The 16699-nt window shown below is 42.7% G+C and overlaps 2 protein-coding genes across 5 annotated transcripts in view; both read right to left on the reverse strand.

Annotated features, from left to right (window-relative positions):
• lgals2a (lectin, galactoside-binding, soluble, 2a) overlaps positions 1–16699 on the reverse strand; it is a 205454-nt gene that overhangs the window by 73308 nt on the left and 115447 nt on the right. The window lies entirely within an intron of this gene.
• The window catches only part of cacna1ia (calcium voltage-gated channel subunit alpha1 Ia), an 84325-nt gene that overhangs the window by 51727 nt on the left and 15899 nt on the right, over positions 1–16699 (reverse strand). For 3 of the 4 annotated variants that reach the window (XM_061027073.1, XM_061027072.1, XM_061027071.1), the window contains exons 1-5: positions 12614–15014; positions 6776–7124; positions 5644–5736; positions 1376–1679; positions 754–1160 (exon numbers count right to left, since the gene is read on the reverse strand). In XM_061027073.1, coding sequence (XP_060883056.1) covers positions 754–1160; positions 1376–1679; positions 5644–5736; positions 6776–7124; positions 12614–12771 — 1311 coding nt within the window. In that variant the 5' untranslated portion in view covers positions 12772–15014. Of the gene's footprint in view, positions 1–753; positions 1161–1375; positions 1680–5643; positions 5737–6775; positions 7125–12613; positions 15015–16699 lie in introns of those variants that run through there. The other variant, XM_061027075.1, reaches the window with a different exon arrangement.

Genomic DNA, 16699 nt, shown 5'->3' on the forward strand with positions numbered 1-16699 from the left:
TCCTGCATGTTTTTCAGCTTGTGCACATCCTCAAATATAAAAAAAACATATGCTTTTGATGCATGCAAACACCAGACACAAATGAATGTGTACTGTATGTGCACCATGTGATTGTGTTTGTATGCATGTGTGCACCTTTGGCAGGCTCTCAGACACCTGCCTGCTCTGCCTCGGAGGAGCTGGACCCCGTGTTAAAAATCCAGCTCAGTTTTGTCTACCGCCAGGCTAAATGTTTACACCTCTGTCAGGGAAACTGCATGACACTGATGCTCCACTCCCACACTCTCATCCTTTTTGAATGTCATCTGCTATTATTACATTTTTGCAGCAGCAGCAACGCTTCATCGGCAGTGATAGTGGTTGATCTGCTGAGGCTGTGGTGAGACTCTGGTAAACTTTGTGGAAATCAAACATGGCATGTCATTTTAAAGGATTGAAGGCATGTACCATATCGTTCTTTGTATTCTTCCTAAATGATTTCTAGACGGTGATGAACTGTACTTTTCTTTTCTTCATAGATATTTTCCTTCTCTCAATTGCTATGTTCAAATGGAAAAAAGAATCAGAGCCTGATCAGATTAAAAATGCTTCACACCTCAGCCCAAAGGGATTGATCTGTGCTATTTAAGCTGCAAAACTTTCAAAGTTTCCCTTTGATTTATAAATTCCTCGGCTGCCCCTCAACAACGAAAGGGGTGAAAACAACTTTCTGTTTAGTAAAATAGCACCGCGTTGTAACAATGACCATCCCACCTGGTTGTGATGTTCGATGCCCATACTGATGGTGTTGATGAGAATAGCGATCATGATGCCTCTGCTGAAGTATTTGCTCTCCACGATGCCCCACAGTTTCCTCCTCATATCATTCCAAATATCTCTACAATGTCCAAAGCACGTCTTCTTCTTCTTCTTCTTCGTCTTCTTTTTCTCTCCATCTCCCCTCTCCTCTAGATGGTTCTCCTCCTTGCCCGTCTCTTTCACAACATCCTCCTCGCCTTCCTCCCCGGCGTCGGCCGAGTCCCCCACGGCCCTCGCCGCCTCTTTCAGCGATAGCGCACATATGGGGCAGTCGTCAGGACTCTGAGGGACCGTCAGACTGATGGAGTTGGCCGGCGGCTGAGAGCTGTGGTCTTGCTTGCTTTGGTGCGGACAGTGGGTTGCTGGGCCGATGCAAAGAAAAAGAAAAGAATATAAGCTTTATCATAGCATGGTGCATCAAAAATAAAATCACAGCCATTAAATGCAGCCACATTCACAGTCACTCGCTGATCGTAGTTATCCATTTCCTCGATCATCAGTTTGGTTTTCCAGTAAATAAAACTCTAAAACTCTGAAATAATAGCCCCAAACGTTTTTTTTTCGCCCTCCTACTCACATCTCGGGTGCCTTGAATGCCGGTGCTCGCGCCTGGTCCCCCTGCCACTGCCAGCCGGAGGGGGCTTACCCCTGAGCGTGTAGTAGAAAGCCGCAGACCTCCTCTTGGCCTTGCGGAGGACGTGGCAGACCAGCTGGAAGATCTCCTCGTAGCAGTCTCCCGGCTCCGCCATGCTGGCCAGGGTGGAGGAGGACAGGCACTGCGCCCTCTGCTCCTGCATCAGCTGGTGCTCCCGCTGCTTGGTCTCCGAGAACTGGGTGGCGATGACGACCAGGCACAGGTTGATCATGAAGAAGGAACCGATCTGGTTTGATGCGGATCAAACAAACACAACGTTAGGCAGATAGATGGATAGAGCAATGGTGGGAAACCACTGCAGTGATATGTAGACAAAACAAAAAAAAATGATTTTTGGAAAAAGAAAGGGGCTCAAGGGAGACAAAGATTTGTCTAACTTCACTAAGAAAAAACTTCATAAATAAAAAAGCAGATGTTGCTGATTTAAGAGATGTAGGAAGTAAAGAACTGAGATCCTCTAACGGTGAATTCATTCGCTATTTTGCATCAAACTCACACATTTGCTTGCTTATTCAACTAATGTGTGCCAATTCCCCTGTAGACATGTTAGCACACATGCTAAAGGTCTCTAAGAGCTGGCTTCCTACCAAACCCACGATGATTGGAGCAGACAGACCGAGCCAACACATGCTGGAAGCAGAGTTCAGCGTCTGGCTATCTTTCCCGTTATCATGTTTTTTATTCTCCAAATCTATTCTGACCTAAAGCCACATCCCCCCCCCCCCCCCCCCTCCCTTACCCAACTCCAACTCAATATCTGAACTTCTCTCATGTCTGACTCTTTTAAAGGTTTTATACACATTTGTCACACTTAAATATAATAGAAATCAAGTATATCCTCTGAAAATAATTCTGTAAGTCATGACTGTCTACAATGGGTGTAACACCTGAGTCCCACTGTCTGTGATGCTTTCAGAGTTTTCAGAGTCCTATCTTCAGTTTGTTTACATCGGTGGGCCGGCCGGCTGACTCCTCCCCTCGTGTATAAAAGTTGTTTAATTGAGGGACTAGAGAAAAGAAGAATAACATACTGTACTCACTGCTTAACTGTGTTTCTAGATCACGCTCATTTCAGGTAAATTTACATGCAGTGTGAAGATACGAGCATAATAAAGATCGCTAGCATTAGCATGCTAACACAACAATGCACCGCGAGTTGTTTTGGTTTCATGCTGGTGCTCAAGGGCGACATCTGCTGGATGAAAAAATCACATAAAAAGCCTTTAACAAATAATGCTTTATCCAGCCCTTCATATCTATTTGACTGTCTTAACAAACGGGGGTTTTATTTTTATATCATGAGTCAAAGTGAGGGGTTGGAGGGGACTGTAGAGGAGCGTGGGATGTGACTGATACGTGTTGGGCGACCCTTTTAGCGGCAGTAATTGGAATCACTCCAGGAGTGTGAAATGGCTTTTATTGGACTACTCCAAGCTGGTTACAGAACAATGATTAAATCAATATAAGCTGATGCTGAACAACTCAAAAAACCCAGACTGCTGGATTGATGGAGCAGCTTGCAGCAGAGTCTCAGTTTTGTTCATTACAAATCTGAACATGTTTCTCTGTTTCTCCTTGGGAAACGCTTTTACACACACACACACACACACACACACACACACACACACACACACACACACACACACACACACACACACACACACACACACACACACACACACACACACACACACACACACACACACACACACTGATGTACAGCTACAAGGCCGAAAACATTTGCTGCAGGTACGCTCCATAAAACATGCACAGACAGAATCCAGAGAGCCCAAACTTAATGACCTTCCACCTATAAACTTTCATCCACAGTGATGAAAGATGCAGGGGAAGGTGAAAGAGAGAGGCTGCAGAAGCTGCGAGGGAATAGACTCGAAAGAAATTCAGAGAGAGAGAGAGAGAGAAAAAAAGAGAGCGGAAACATAGATAGGAAGGTGTGTGTGTGTGTGTGACTGTGTGAGGAGAGGGAGGAGAGATGCCCATCTGTGGCCCTGTGGGTCAAAGCAGCCCTGCAGGTGTGTGGGGCTTTGATTTCCCTCCAGGCTTGCATCTGTGTGTGTGTCCATTCTGTGATTCTGATCAGTGGACAGCTTTGCGCATAATCAGCGCGGGCAGTCCAATATCTCGCGTTCAGATGATCACTGCATTATGCATGCACGGATGCAAACACACTCATATTCACACTGACACAGACAAGAGCATGTTTGCACACACATTACACACACAAATGAAGACGGCGACAGGCTTTTCTTACAGCTGAGTGTGTGTGTGTGTGTGTGTGTGTGTGTGTGTGTGTGCTTGCATGCTGCAGCTGTCAAGTACATTTATCTGTAGATACCTTCTCACACACACGCACACACACACACACACACACACACACACACACACACACACACACACACACACACACACACACACACACACACACACACACACACACACACACACACACACACACACACACACACACACACACACACACACAAAGCCTCCTAATGATTGCCCTCTCTGTTGCATTTAGCTCTAAGTCCCTTTATTCATTCATTCACACTCTGCAATGTGACACTAAAACTGCTCATTTGATAAAATGTAAGCAAATAAAGACGAGCCTGTTGGACAAAACTTCTCACATCTTTAAGTTTTGTGTCCAGGAATAAACCCGACAGGATGAACTTTAAAATAGGGGTACTACATTTTAAGTTTGCTGCAACACTCATAAGATATGATAAAAAAAAAGCCTAATTAAATATGTGACAAAGGTCACAAATAAGAAATACCAAATAAGTTTCAGAGACCCTCTCTGTGATGTACACTTTCAAGGCATTCCTTCTTTTTTAATTTTCCAAACTTCCATATTATGGTCCATATCAGAGCTTGAACCAGCAACCCTCCGGTTCCCGACCCAAAGTCCCTACAGACTGAGCTAATGCCGCCAAGATATTAAGCAACACACAGGAGCTCCACTGTTCAAATCCTTCGGAAATATCACGCCTGCATGCTGCCTTGAAATTTTAGGATGACTGAATTTGAGCTCAATTTCTATTCACTAAAAACATTTAAAACCTCCCTCATCAAATTGACTTGTATTTAAAATCCTTTAGTTTACTAAAAGTGTATATCCTTTATGACTCATTTTCTTAATTTTACTTGAAACCCTTTTTGGAATTTGGAAAACTTTAAATCAGTTCAGAAGACATTTAACACAAATTACTCCGTTAACACTACATGTACACTAACTTCCAGTTAAACTGACAATGACTGTTTTTTTCAGGGCACGCTTGCTTGTTGCATCTTATTGAAGATGTTCTTATGAAACATGACCATTTACTTAATATAAATTAGACAATGTTATCAGCTGTTGCAGAGTGCACTAGACATTACTATAGTTGTTGTTTTGGGCTATACAATCCAGACTGCATGAGGGCCTGTGATCAGTGTAGGAGCAGAACCAGGCAGAAGTGATCTCACTGTGACACCATGTCTGCTATCTTTGGGTGCAATAAGATTACACAGTGTCAAAGCTAACTGCAGGTCAGAGATGAGGCAAAGAGAGGAAAACATGTACGACATAGTGAGGAAGAGGCTGTGCTCTGTTTTCTGATCACAGTCTTTTATTTTTCAAGTGCAGAAATTGAACCTCTTGTGTGGTTGTGATCAACGTGTTTGTTTCTAAAACATGGGTTTCCTTTTTCATATTTACCCTCCAATCATTCATTTACCCTCAGTTGTCTTTTTCTTCCCTTCAGAAAGCTAATGGCATCTGAATGCAGAACTATTACACGACCACCTGGCACTTATCCACCTCTGCACACTGAGCACATCCAGGCTTTTGGATTTACCCTCCCTGCCTCTTCCCTCCTCCTCTCTCCTTTTGTTTTTTTCTTTTTTTACTTCTCACACCAGGCTTAATGTACAAAACAGCCACCTCCTAACATCTCTCCATGGGACATTGATTGTAGACAGTCTTTTATGCTGCTATTGATTTACACAAGTCTATTAACACTTCAATCCACCACTCAGGAAAAATGTCCTCACTCGATGTATTGACGCCGAGAGACAACCTTCGTCAGAATATTGGGGAATGAACTTCAGTTACACTTCAATATTTACATTTTTTAATAATCAAACACACCACCGAGGCGGGGGAACGTTTAGTAATGAGGTCGACTTACAATGATGAGTAAAATGAAGTAGATGAAGTTGTAGAAGGAGTGGGCATCCATGACGTAATACATGATCTCCACCCAGCCCTCCAGAGTGATCACCTAGAAGAAAAGATTCTGCTGAGTGTTGAGAAAAAAACAAGTTAAAGACACTAAAAAGAGGCACGCCAAGGTTCGCTCAGCAAAAAGATTTAATCTAAAATCTTATCATATTCATATCGGGTGTTTAAACCAAATGGATTCAGTTGAACTGGATGATAGAATAGATACCTGGCAAATAAGAGAATAAGAAATATTTCACCTCAAGAAGAATGATTTGAAAATCAGCCAAAAAATACAAGTTGAGTTCTTATGCTCAAGGTATTTTAAGTATTTAGAATTTAACCAAGAGGTTCCATCTTTGATTATTCCTGCTGGTTTCTACAAGGTTTCCAACCCTGGCCTAATCAAGAATCAGGAATCTTTTAACTCTAACTTTAAAGGCTCCTAAAAAAGACTGATCTTAAAATGATGCACTGTTAATACCCTTTTTCATCTAAGAGTTGGATGAATCCTTTACACTGGTGGGAACAATCACAAACATAAATTCTTATGTCGCCATAAAGCTTCATCAAGGACATGCCCCATCATGACCGCACGTGCAGCTGCCACCATCACCCACTGCACGCAACCTAAATAAATTCACACTATCAACGTACTTGGACACAAAGCGTCAATTTTTAAAAGCTTTTTTCCCTCCTGTGCTTCTATGTTTAAAGAAAACGGTAATATACTGTAAAGTAAATAAACCTTGTGGAGTGCTGGTTTGATTGAAAAGACAACATGTGCAGCCCGACTCTCAGCAAATGGGTCGTAGGCTGAGAGTCCCGACTTCACTACTATGAGAACTTATCTACCGTACCTGTAGCTAGCAGGATTGCTCACTCCACATGGCAACAACAGATAGTGCTAGAGAGAGCAACACAGCTGCACAGAAACTGCACATTGTGGACTTTTGCAGAACCAAATGGACAGCTGAAACGTTTTCTTCCCTCTGGGAGACCGATACCGGTGCCACTAATATTTTGCATTTCACGTTTAAAAAAAAAAAAAAAAGGCAACCCACAGTCTGTGGTCCCCTTCACACTCAGATTGAACGTACCTGAAAAATGACGATCCAGGCGTACACTATATTGTCAAAGTTGATGGCACCTTTGTGTGGGTTACTACTCCCCGTGTGGCATCGAGTGTAATACTGGTTCCAGTTGATGCACAGTCCCAGTGCTTCACCAGCGCCGCTGCCGTTGGCCATGGGCTCAGGACTCAGGCCCAGAGACTGTCTGTGGAGCGCGTCCTCCCTGTCCAGGCAGCATGTGCGTCCTCCTTCTCGCCTCGCCGGCACGTCAGTACATGACATGATGCCATTGTCGGAGGCCAGGGAGCAGATGAAGGGGCGCTCGTCGTCCTCCTCCGGCTGGTAATACGGAGCGGGCAGGGTCATACCTGAAGAGCTGGAGGGGACAAGGTGAGAAACTGAGTTTTTTTGGAATAATATAGTACACAGTAGATTATTCTGTTTTCAACAGTCAAGAGAGAGAAAGAGAGAGAAAGAGAGAGATGAAGTGGGAAGGGGCGACGAGGGACATTTGCTGCTGCACAGTCACTTAAAGTAAATCCCTGGAAGTACTCAACCAAGCCTGTGAGATAAGTGTGTCATTAAAGGCAGGCTGGTGAATTAAGAAATGCAAATGATGCTATATGATTAGGTAGTACGCTCTCTCTGCAAACAAGCACTAGGGTAGTATATCCTGTCTCCATTGTGAACACACACATACATGCAAAAACATGCAAAGACCTACTTTTCATCCTTTAAAAAAGATTCACTATTTTGTCTCTTCAATCTCCTGCAATTAAAAAATACATTTAATCACACTCTATAAAAAAAAAAGACATCCAGAAGCTGGTACTTTACTGCACTATTATCTGGAGGAGAATGGAGCCGTGAGAGATACAATATGTGAGGGTGAGAGAAAAACCCCCCCCCAAAAAACCTGACCCAGCAGTGAACTAGAGAGCAGCGCCGTAAGCTAGTGCAGCGAACCAAAGGCGTGCTGACAGGAGCAGTAAACAGGGCGGGGTCATGCTTTGGTCAGGACATGACAAAATGAGTGGCCTGAGGAGAAGAAGTCAGACACCACCACACAAGAATAAGACGTCTCATCCAATCCCACACGGTCCTTCCTTCTCTGTTTGGAGCAGAGAAGGAGGCGTTAAATTGCCCGTCTGAATAGACCCCCCCCCCCCCCCCCCCCCCCCCCCCCCCCCTCCTCCTAAAGTTCACAGCAGACTTCTGAGTTTGTAAACTTCATCAGGAAGTGAACAAAGAACAAGAATACATTTTGCATTCAATTTAGAGGCCGGCTCATCTCAAGGTCGCTCAGCGCTAAAGCAGCACTCCTGTACTTTCTCTTTGCTATTTTTCTCTAATGTTTAATTCCTGGTGGAGACCCGATGGTGCAATGTGAAAACCAGAGGAGCACCCAAGTGACGAGTTTCCAAGAAATGTATTCTTACAAACATGTCCTTTCCTGATGTTTTCATCAACACTTCTCAATTGTGTTTTATTGTTCGATTTTTCTTTTTTTTAGATTTATTTTGGGGGGACTTTTTATGCCTTTATTTTAGAGACAGGACAGAGGATAGAGTCAGAAACCAAGGAGAGAGAGAAAGTGGGGAATAACATGTGGAAAAGGATGAGCCAGTCGGATTTGAACCCCTGCCGCGCGCTCTTGAGGGCTTAAAGGCTTTATATGCGATTTTTTCATCCAGCAGATGTCGCCCTTGAGCACCAGCATGAAACCAAAACAACTCACGCTGCATTGTTGTGTTAGCATGCTAATGCTAGCGATCTTCATTATGCTCGTATCTTCACACTGCATGTAAATTTACCTGAAATGAGCGTGATCTAGAAACACAGTTAAGCAGTGAGTACAGTATGTTATTCTTCTTTTCTCTAGTCCTTCAATTAAACAACTTTTATACACGAGAGGAGGAGTCAGCCGGCCGTCCTGGCGATGTAAACAAAGTGAAGATAGGACTCTGAAAACTCTGAAAACATCACAGACAGTGGGACTCGGGTGTTACACCCATTGTAGACAGTCATGACTCACAGAGTTATTTTCAGAGGATATACTTGATTTATATTACATTTAAATGTGAAAAATCACATATAAAGACTTTAAGCCTCTGTACATGGGACGCGCGCACTAACCACTAGTCTATCAGTGCCTTGTTCCAAATGTTCTTAATTGCCACTTACAGTACATCAGTAGCTTTCATTTTCCTGTTTCCTGAGTAGGATTTTATTTTTGTGCCGAGTTTGGCTCTGTGATGAAATGTCCACGTTTCCCCCTGATGAAAACCTTTCCAATCCCGACACAGACATCTTTCTAATCCCTGTTTAGAAACCATACTCTTCTCTGTTAATAGACCTGGATTTCTGCTGGATGTCCTGATACTGAAGCAGCTGTTTCATGTGTGGTTAGAGATACGGGCCAAGTATGTTTGTTTGGATTGTGTTTAGCAGCCGACAACAGATTGTTTAATCATGTAAAATAAGTCATGTGGAAAGAGCGTGTGAGAGTGTGTGCGTACGTGAGCGTGAAATAAGCAGGAAAACAGATTATCCTCTCTCTCACTGACACCTTTTTCACACATAAACACAAACACTATACTCCCCATAAATGAACTCACTCACCACCTGTAAGTGGCCCCTCGTTAAGTGAGTGAGTGTGAAGTTGTTTTTGGCTGATTCCTGCCAAACTGCACGACTCTAAATTCTGAATCTGAGTGATTGCCACCATGTGAAGCGCCTCATCATTTCCTGAGATGTCGCCCTTTTTTATTTCTAAGATTTAATGGAGGCATGCCAAACAGTTTCTCTTTCACATCGTGTCAGCCGGGGCACTCAGACGTATTTACACTTTATAGATTTACTTGAAGTTAAAGATGGCTGTCGGCGCTGTGATTGTGTGCTGATGAGACTATTATGAGTCTGTAAACATGTTTCATTACTTCAACCAACAAAAAGATAGAAAAGAAAATCATTCAAAGCACTTCTCCTTGGCCTGGTGTAGGATGCTTGTACTTTAGTTCTGGTTCTGGAGAGGGCACAAAAAGACCTTTTCCATCAGAACACACTCATTCAGGGTAACTCCACCCGTCTTTGTCAGTCACTTTAACCCTCTTATTGGAGGCTCTGTTGTTGTTGTTTGTTCCATATCTAATCCCTGCTTCTCTGCACATATCAGCCTGCTTTCTCATTCCTGTTTTGTTTTTTTCTGCAGCGGATGAGTTATCAGAAAAGCTGCACGGTCACAGTTTCTCACCTGCCTCGATATACTTCATCTATATTAGCACACCTTGTCACACTAGTGCATCTAACACCTGAGGTATTTTACTCTCTCTCTTTACCCCGCTATTCTCTCGTTTACAGTTTTTCTCCCTTTGAATCTCTTCTCCCCTCAGCACCAGTCTCTCATTTACAATCATCTCCCGTTTCTCCCCTCTTCTCTCGTCGTCCTTCGCTGTCTCCTCCTGTTGATAGCCGGCTCCAGTCAACGCTGATGTTCATAAGAGGAATATCTCTCCTTTTGCTTCGACCACAAAACCACACATGTAAGCACAGGCAGGAGGATCGATAACAGCGGCCATATCAAGATATATGACTTCATAACGACATAGGAAGTATCTGAGAAAGCCAGAATTGATTCTCTGGTTTACAATGAGACATAACTTAAAGGCTTCATATGCGATTTTTTGATCCAGCAGATGTCGCCTTTGAGCACCAGAATGAAAACAACTCGCGCTGCATTGTTGTGTTAGCATGCTAATGCTAGCGATCTTTATTATGCTCGTATCTTCACACTGCATGTAAATTTACCTGAAATGATCGTGATCTAGAAACACAGTTAAGCAGTGAGTACAGTATGTTATTCTTCTTTTCTCTAGTCCCTCAATTAAACAACTTTTATGCACGAGGGGAGGAGTCAGCCGGCCATCCCGGCGATGTAAACAAAGTGAAGATAGGACTCGGAAAACTCGGAAAGCATCACAGAGAGTGGGACTCAGGTGTTACACCCATTGTAGACGGTCATTACGGTAGTTATTTTCAGAGGATATACTTGATTTATATTATATTTAAGTGTGAAAAATCACATATAAAGCCTTTAATGAGATATACAGCACTGTAACATGTTGTAATTCAACGGAGGACACAAGAAAAGGATGATCTTAAAAGGAGGAAGGCTTGTGGGTGACCTTGAAATAGTTGAATTATTATGATGCTCAGGTGAAGTAAGTGATGAAGAGAAAAAGAAAGACAAAGACAGAGAGAGAGAGAGAGAGAGAGAGAGAGAGAGAGAGGGAGGAGTGGGGTGGGCTGTCAGGCTAGTGGAGCATGAATGAATTCTGTTTCCCCCCTGCCAGTGACCCGGCATAGCACAGCGTGGCACAGCAAAAACTTGGCATCACACTGAGAACACACCTGCCGATGAAGAGGCAGAGGTAAAGATCGAGGCTTCAGAGCGGCACAGATAAGAGAAAGTTTCCAAGCTAGGACACTTGGGAGGAAAAAAAGTAATGTTTGAAAAAAAAAAAAGAGAAGGGCACACCATATAGAAACAGATAAATATGTGCGAGACCGACTTCTTAATCTAGCTCTAGGAAATAAATCGAACAAACTCTCCTTCACAATAAAAATGTCTTTTTAGGTGCGGTTGACCCGCTCTCTGCGGTCATTAGAGGAAAAAATATGTTTGGTAATGAGGCAGCTCAGAGAACGAATGCGTCTCCACAACAAATCGCTCCAGCTCTGAATGTGTTATTATTATTATTTTTTTCAAATTGGAGAAATAAATCAGGAGGAAAACAGGCAGGCTATTAGGAGAGGAGAGTTGGTAAAAAAAAAAAAAGAAGAAAAGAACGAGGCAGAAAGGAAAGACTAAGGCAGCATGAAGCATGAGAAGAAGGTAGAGATCAGAAGAGGGAGGGTGTAAAATGCCAAAGTGAATATTGCACTTGACTGCGACACTTAGCCCACTCCATTATAACCTCCCAGAGAGCTAATGTTAGCCCTTTGCTTAGCATAATAGTCCTCCAGCGCTAACTCAGGACGACCTCTCTAATTAAGCTCACAAGCACCCTGAAAAAACCTGCAGAATATGTTAGCACAATGCTTTAAATAAGATGCAAAAATACTACTTTAGTCATAATAATAATTTGTGCTCAATTTTTGCTCAATTACACAAACAGTCACCCTTACATGTTTAGAAAATGGCAGAAAACAAAGGTTAACGTAACCTCATGGAGCGACTGCTACAAAAGGTTGTTGCGGTTAATGTTGCCTCTCAACTTTAAGGTGACACGTGTCTCCTTTCATCCGGCTCTGAGGTCTGACATTAGAATATGCTGTGTCAACAAAAAGCAGAGACCTTAGCAGAGAGTACGAGCTCATATACATATTAAAATACACACATCAGGGGAATGTGTCTTTACAGCAGAGTGATGCCAACATGAGAAAGGCAGCTGAGAGAAAGCCATGAAATGAAACACCCCTGAACACTGGTGAATGTCACTCACACACACACACACACACACACACGCACACACGCACACACACACACACACACTCACGGTGGGTGATGCTGTCATGTCGAGTCATGAATATGGAGGCATGCAGCTGGATTCTAATCACGCTCTCAGTTGCAAACTGGGAAAAGCTGTTCAGTGACTGTGGCTTTGAAGCTTGAGCGAGAGAGATTGAAAGAGGGGAAAAGGTAGAGAGGCTTGAAGACAGAGTAACGCTTCTGTACGTTGTGAAGTTAAAATCGAGGAAACATACAGCATACTTTTAGACTTGTATAAAATAAGTGCCCTCAACACAAACACACACACACACACACACACACACACATTCAGTGATCTATGGCGTTGCACTCACAGGGTGAAGTTCTCCTCCAGGTAGCAGCGGTTCCTCAGTAGCCCAGCCCACAGCTGCACGCCGATGATGCCGAAGATGAAGAAGACAAAGAAGCAGAGCAGCAGCACGTTGCCCAGCATGGGCAGGGTGTCCAACAGCAGGTTCACCAGGATACGCATACCTGTGTGTTTCAGAAGGTCACAGGCTTACACTTTTGATGAGGACAGAAAAATCAGCGTGTAAACTGCTCTAATGCACATCTTTTATCAGGTGCTTGGACTACAAGGCTGCAATTACTTGTTAAAAATACTAAATAATTAAAGGTCACATATTATGCAAAAATCACTTCACCATGCTGTTCTAACTCTAATATGTGTCCCTAGTCCGTCTACAAACCCCCCAATGATGAGAAAAGTCCATCCTCTCCGTCTTCTCCCTGCTCTACTTTTCAGAAAATGTGTGGTCAAACAGGCCGTTTGATTTTCCCTTCATGACATCACAAAGGGCAGTAACCCCTCCCCCAGGTGGGTGACACTCCCACAGCTAGGTGTTTGTTCTGCCCTCTGAGTCTGCCTTCTTACCTTAAACAATAGGACATGGAGCGAGAAAGACCGAGTACACCAAGCCCTTCCAGAGAGGGGGCGTGGTCAGACACAGCTCATTTACATATTTAAAGGTACAGACACAGAAACAGCCTGTTCTGAGCAGGGCTGAAATAGAGGGGTTTATAGGCATGATCAAATACAGGATCAGAGTGGATTTAGAACAAGAAACTTCACACACATGTTTTAGGAAGCTCTGAGACTTATTTAAACTGCTTAAATGTGACCTTCAAGTGTTTTGCCAAAGAGGGACTTTGCTTCAATCTTTGTTGTCACAGGGAAGTGGTCAGATTGGATGTAGGGGGCAGTACTTAGGCGGTTGGCATCCCTGATCAAGACTGTGACAGTGTTAAGGCTTGTACAACACTAAGGTAGAGGTTAGGAAAGATGTTGAATGTGGATAAATGTCAGTTTTAAATCAGTGTTATTCTTTTCATTTAACTAAGACCAGTATCTGTTCCTTACCTTGAGCAGTAAGAAGCCTACACACGACAAAGAGGTTGTCAGTGGAGCTTGAGTTGTGGATGTTATAGTGAAAAGATCAAATGTGTGTTCAGTGTTTCCAGGTAAGTTTATTTAAACCGACATCCAGGTTTTTTTTTCAGTTTATTTGCACGTTTTTGAAAGAAAAGTCAGACGGAGAAAAAGGGGAATAGAAACCCTCTGTGGGCTTTTCTCAAAAACCTCATCTTGGTTGTACTGCATTCCCTTTCTAATGTATTTTTTTTTTTTTTCAATTTAGAAGTAATTGAAAGTAATTTCTAAAGCACAAGGTTGAGTTGTGGCACCCTCCTTCATTTTATGACATTCGTTAGAGATTGCACAGCGGCGGATTCAAACCCGTCCACGGCATGAACAAAGAAGTGTAATGAGTCTTCAGGGAGTCTCGTTTAGGATCAGACGAAACCTGATTGCAGAAAAACAAGCGTGTCCTGGAGTCAAACAATGATGACCTTAAACGATGGGGATCAGTCTGTCCTGCAGTGATGACACATCGAGATGTGGATAGAGCAATGAAGAGAGCCGACTGGATGAAGAATGGAAACGAACATGTGACACACTCATGAGGTGACACTACCCCGTACTGCCACCTGAGAGGTGTTTGTGTGTGTGCGTGTAGTCTGATTATGCTCCTGTGTGTCTGATGTGTTTGTGTTTTTCAGTGGCATACTGGGAATCGTGAATAACAACTCAACGGTAGGTTAATGTGTTATAAACACGACAGTGCAGCTAAACTGCAGACAGACAGAATGACAGGAGACAAGCTGCGAGAGAGACACAAAGACGAGAAGGAGGGAGAAAAGAACCATGATGAAGTATGCACACATACCTGCGAGGTGTCAGGCGAATGCATTTGTGAAAAACGCTTTGCAAACTCCACAACATGAATGCAAAGGAGTTGAAGCCCCTAGGATCTGGTAGGTGTTTCCGATGGACCGTTATCACAGACGGACACATGAACGTGTTCCTGACGGACATCTTTTCACTCCTTTTGCATTCATGTTGTGGAGTTTGCAAAGCGTTATTGTAAATGCATTCTATTTCATTGACTCTAATAATGTTCAGACTCTAATACTGTTGATCACAATCAGTCATTCTACACACTGTGTGTTTTTAATCAGAACTGTCCTCTGTCTTTCCACAAGTGAAAGTGTTTATAGTATATGCCTAGTATCATGTTATCTCTATTGTAATTTTCTTGCTTTATTTAATTAATGTAAATATGTTTGTTTTTTAACTTTTTGCTATTTTTACTAATTATACTACTGTTTTGAGCTGCTGTAACAAAGAAATTTATCCCAATGGGGGATCAGTAAAGTTTATCTTTATTCACCTGACAGCCACCAAACTGAAATCCATGCATAACACTCATACACAAACTCAAGTGAACATAAGCACAAGCTTGTGTCACTGTGAATATACATATATGTATATATATATTATCTCATTTAAATGACAATCTACGGACACTTATTAATGTAAATACTGTAATTGACATCTTAATTGACCCATCTGTCACATAACTGCATTTTTGTTATTATCATGTTACTTCAGCATCTTTTGCACTATTCACCACTGCACTGTTTCATATTTAGTCATGTAAATATTAATCTTTTCTTATTATGTTTATTGTTGATATTTAATGTTGTACCTGCACATAAGAGAGCACAGTTCACCCACGTTAAATTCCTTGTGTGTGTAAGCATACCTGGCTGTAAATAAATCTGATTCTGATTCTGAAGCTGGTATAAAAGTTTACCCCATTCCATAAGTCAGTGCCATCACTCCCTTCGGATTTTTACCACATCTACACGAGTGAGTATGCACTCCGGTTCAGAGGTTCATTTATCCCTCACATATAGACGGCAGCAGAGTTAAGAGTGTGCAAGAAGGCAAAGTCTTATAAAGGAATTATTATAATAATATAAAGCTGTAGTTCATGCTTTCCTTTAAGAAACTATTAACATATTGATATGACATCAATGGGCCTATTGTGGATTATAACAATGAAAAAGCAATAAAAGTAATTTTGAAGTTATGTCACAAATTTTTATCTTGAGACCCAAGAGACCGTCTTCCTCCTCTGGCTAATTTATCTCGTCAACTGGTATTAAATGGAGAGCAGCGGCGCTGCTGGTGCGTGTGTGTGTCTCTGGTGGCACTGGAGGCACGACTAAATGTGTTTGTTCCCCAGGGTCCCTGTCATTAGGCCACTGTCCCATTAGGCCTAATTGGGTGAAGAGAGGGAGAGACAAATGGAGGGAGAGAACAGGAATGAGACACGTCCGGAGGCTGTGCCGGAAAATAGGGAGTGCCAAAATAAGCAGCAGAGAAGAAGTAAAGAGGAAAATACATCCAAACTAAACACTGATATTACATTTAAATGTCAAACAAAAGTAAAACAAGCAAAGAAAACAACATTCTCTTCTCCTTTTCCTCATTCCCTCTTCTTTAATACCTGCCTCCATCCATCTCTCCTCCTGTGACTGTACACTCTGCCAGCTCCTGCTGTTCCCAGATAAAGATGGATGTCCTCCTCACACCACAATAGAAACACATTTTCAACTATCTGCCTGGCCTATTCACTAAAGAACCACAAGAGTTCTCTTCTCTCTTTCTTCTGCTTTCATCCACCAAAGACTGCTTCTTGTCTTTTACTGTCCTTACCTCTCCCGTCCTGTCTAGCACTCCCTCTGTTCCGCACCAATTTCATCCAAACAGAAGTCTGACAACTGTACACAAACACATACTGCAGGACTATTATCTGCCCGCTTTGGTGGAAGGTTACAAATTGGGGTGTGTGTGAGGGGTCAGGATGTGCTCGTGTTCCCTGTGAATCTGTGGGCACAACAGAAATCCAACAAATGGAGGAACAAATAGCTTTATCCCCATGCTTCCTCACCTCTAATGGGGTCACAGATAGCAGATGAAACGAGGCGACCACATACTCATGCAGCTTACCGACATAAACAATAACAGTACTGTATGTACTCTCACACACACA

Source organism: Labrus mixtus, chromosome 20 (assembly GCF_963584025.1).
Source record: "Labrus mixtus chromosome 20, fLabMix1.1, whole genome shotgun sequence".
NCBI lineage: Eukaryota > Metazoa > Chordata > Actinopteri > Labriformes > Labridae > Labrus > Labrus mixtus.